This window comes from the organism of the source record quoted next, unplaced genomic scaffold, assembly GCF_019419815.1.
Source record: "Pyrus x bretschneideri cultivar Hongxiangsu unplaced genomic scaffold, Pyrus_bretschneideri_v1 Contig10, whole genome shotgun sequence".
Classification (NCBI taxonomy): Eukaryota; Viridiplantae; Streptophyta; class Magnoliopsida; order Rosales; family Rosaceae; genus Pyrus; species Pyrus x bretschneideri.
Genome location: NW_025999391.1, coordinates 6989639 through 6993191, shown reverse-complemented (window position 1 = coordinate 6993191; position 3553 = coordinate 6989639). Strand labels below are relative to the sequence as shown.

The following is a 3553-nucleotide window of genomic DNA, read 5'->3' as shown; positions in this document are numbered from 1 at the left end:
ACTTTTGTCAAAATTCTAAATTTATTTTCCTCATCCAAATATAGTGTTACATTATTTCACATCTCTCATGCTATGTTTCATTCACTCTTCTTCATCCCTCATTCGGCCTCAGCTTACAAAACAAGCTATTATTTTGGTAATGTGTTCCCAAACCTATAAATTTGATCTACATCTTTACTAAGCAAGCTATTATTTTGCAATGCTATTTTCTTTTATACTTCCAGCGAACAGAAAACAATGCTGAAAGCCTGAAATAGAGCGATACTAGTCTCCACAAGATTATGGAGGAATTTCTGCAGAAAAACATCATGGGTGATTCACGAGACTTTCCGCTTGTGATCAAAATCGTTCATGTTATAAAACAGTTCGTAAAAATTATCTTTACAAAAAAATCAATTAAAACTAAGTTTGTTTAATTAATCGATTGCAACAAATAGATAGACGGTTTGTAATACTTCTACCAATTTCGACTGTGTGTTTTTATACAGATTGATGACTAAATAGAAAGTTTCGTGAATCAATAAGAACAAACTGCTTTTCTGTAGAAACTAGAAACTCCTCCAAAATTTTATGGAGCTAAGCATCTCTCCGACGGTTCAGAACATGCATTGCAACTGCTACTCTACTGCTAACAAAATTAAGAAACAAAATCCAACAATATTCGATGGTACTAGAATAGCAGTTGCAATGCATGTTTTGAACTGTAGGCCGTGGCATTTTCAATTTATTATTCGACCCTAGTTTATGATCACATGGACGTGAAAGATATAGGACATTTCAATAAATTTCTGAATTTAGTATTAATATATATATATATATATATATATATAGATGTTTTACGTATATTACATACATACGTAGTCCCACATTTTCTTCACTTACATATTTTAGGCCAAGTTATAGGAAAACCCTACTGGTTGTTTGTAATGCACTAGTTTTGGATATAGAAAGATATATACTTGAAAATACGTCCACATATATTCTGTTTTGAACAAATATACGAGAGGTCAATCAAACATATATATTCTTATTATGATCTACAATGAACTGATGCTAAGAACTATTTTTTTCTTACGTACTATATTTATTGATGTAGAAAATCGTACAAGAAAATAGCGAAGATGCATATGTGGTGTCATTAAGATATTGTAAGAACTTTCATTCCGAACAACTTCTTGATGAAGGAAGTGTTGTATACTGGATACAATAGGCATCTTAAAGAAGTAAGAGCAATTTAATACCTTCAAATGCACATTTTACATTTGATTCAAGCCTCAAGAAGGGAAGGGCTAGAGGAAGATGAGATAAAGAGATGAGGAACGAGAGAGTTAATAGGAAGAAGGGAAGAATACGCAAGGCTATAGGTTATTTTCGCATTTACGTTTTCAGGGTAAAGAGTGGAATGCAGAGATCACATTTCATATACATTTTTTAAATTTCTCAGTGAGGGTTGTGGGAAAAATCATAACCCACGGGGCCGGATTCCATACATAAGCCACCGTTCCAAGTGTTTAAAGGGCGAGATGGGGCCAAATTCATGTGTCAGAAATTATAGTTTTGAATTTAGGAGAAGGAAAATAAAAAATAGGATTAAAATTAATTTGACAAGGGTCATTATGGTCATTTCATCATATGAACTGTCATTCAATTCAACATAGAAGAGGGGTCAAGAACCAAAATCATGTTATTCCTTTAATTTTACCCCCTACAAACTTTTTCCTGTCTCCAGTTCAATCTACCGTCCAATCCCTTTCCATTTTCACAAAAATAAAAAATAAAAATAAAAACCCTAGAAACACAACGCCCCTCTCTCTCACATAAGAAGAATGAGAGAAGAATAATTGTAATCATCCAGTATTAAGAGTTGAGTTTGCTCCACCCTTTTTAGGAAAAAGCCAGTCCCTTAACATTTTATGAAAACCAAAGCTGAAAGCTGCACCAATTATCCATCCATCACCTTCCAATCTTTTCTCTATAGTAATAATATTGCTCTATCAAACCAAAACATAAACACCACAAGAGGGGAGAGATAGAGTCAAGAGTAACAGTAGTCATCTCAGTTGCTTGCTTGTACTCTCCTATCAATCTCATCACTTCCCTCTTCACATCAAAAATCTTCTTTTGGTTCACCAACTCCAGCTCCCTCCCCCCTCTCTCTCTCTCTTCCTCCCTCCCTCCATCTCTTTTCAGAAAATGGGAATTCTGTAATATCAATCAATTACCAGACCTTTTGTCTTCTTTTATTTCCCCTTCTTCATCGGTGTGTGGTTTCTCACTAAGGTTTCATAGTTAGAAAACAATATAAAACTTAAACTCTCCCTCTCCCTCTCCCTCTCCCTCTAGAAGAAACCCTAGAAATCAAGACTACTTAAAACAAAAGCAGAAGAAACCGTAATTCCATGATCAATCCAAGATATGGATGGAAGTTCTAGCTCTCACCATCATGAGATCACCATAGCATCAAGCCATAACCTAATTATCAACACATCCACACTGATGAACAGCACTGCTGCTAGTACTCCTACTACTTCTCTCGCAGCGGCTTCTGGAAGCTCATCTTCTCCTTCCTCATCATCTCCTGGTTCCAGCAGCCGCTATGAGAACCAAAAGCGGCGTGACTGGAACACCTTCGGACAATACCTCAAGAACCATCGCCCTCCGCTCTCTCTTTCTCGGTGCAGCGGGGCCCACGTTCTCGAATTCCTCCGGTACCTTGACCAGTTCGGCAAGACCAAAGTCCACACCCCAATCTGCCCCTTTTACGGCCATCCAAACCCACCAGCTCCCTGCCCCTGCCCGCTTCGCCAGGCATGGGGCAGCCTCGACGCCCTCATCGGCCGCCTCCGTGCCGCCTTCGAAGAAAACGGAGGCAAGCCTGAAGCCAACCCCTTCGGTGCTCGAGCCGTGAGGCTCTACCTTCGTGAGGTTCGTGATTTGCAGTCCAAAGCAAGAGGCATCAGCTATGAGAAGAAGAAGCGGAAGAGACCGCCGCTGCCTCAACAGTTGCCTCCACCGCCTCTGCCGCCGCCAGGTCATCATCTCCATCATCCCAGTCAACAATAAGGCAAAGCTAGCTGTTATCATCATCAACAACGGAAGTTATGAGGGCCGGTATTATCTTATTTATTTTCTTGATGCTTTTAAAATTTATGCGGTATTTAATTTTGGATGTTGTCAAATTAGGGTTTTAGTTAATTTATCAGTGGTTGTCGGTAGCCACTGCTATGCTGACTAAAAAGACCTGTGTTTTCATGAATTAATTCTGGCCTTCTTATCTATTTATCGCTTTGATTTGACTAATTAGATCTATCGTCTATGGGAAATTGTTCTGATTGAGTCAGTTTTTATGCAAAAACAACTGCTGTGCTTTTTTCCTTTTTTTTCCATGTATTTTTTTTTTTCTTTTTCACTTGCTCTTTCTCTGAGGTAATGCCTAGCTACGAGTAGAAATTTCTCGAAAGATGTGGCTGGAAACTCCAAGTTAACTCAGTTTAATTCGTTTTTTTATTTTTTATTTTTATTTTTATTTTTTTGCAGCCAGTTTAATTCGTTT

The 3553-nt window shown here is 37.9% G+C and overlaps 1 protein-coding gene across 1 annotated transcript; it reads left to right on the top strand.

Moving 5' to 3' along the window:
• Positions 1–2224: 2224 nt before the first annotated feature.
• LOC103928783 (protein LIGHT-DEPENDENT SHORT HYPOCOTYLS 4-like) lies at positions 2225–3300 on the top strand. Its single transcript, XM_009337870.3, has one exon. It carries the CDS (start codon positions 2416–2418, stop codon positions 3061–3063), a length of 648 nt encoding a protein of 215 aa, XP_009336145.1. The 5' UTR covers positions 2225–2415; the 3' UTR covers positions 3064–3300.
• The last annotated feature ends 253 nt before the right edge of the window (positions 3301–3553 follow it).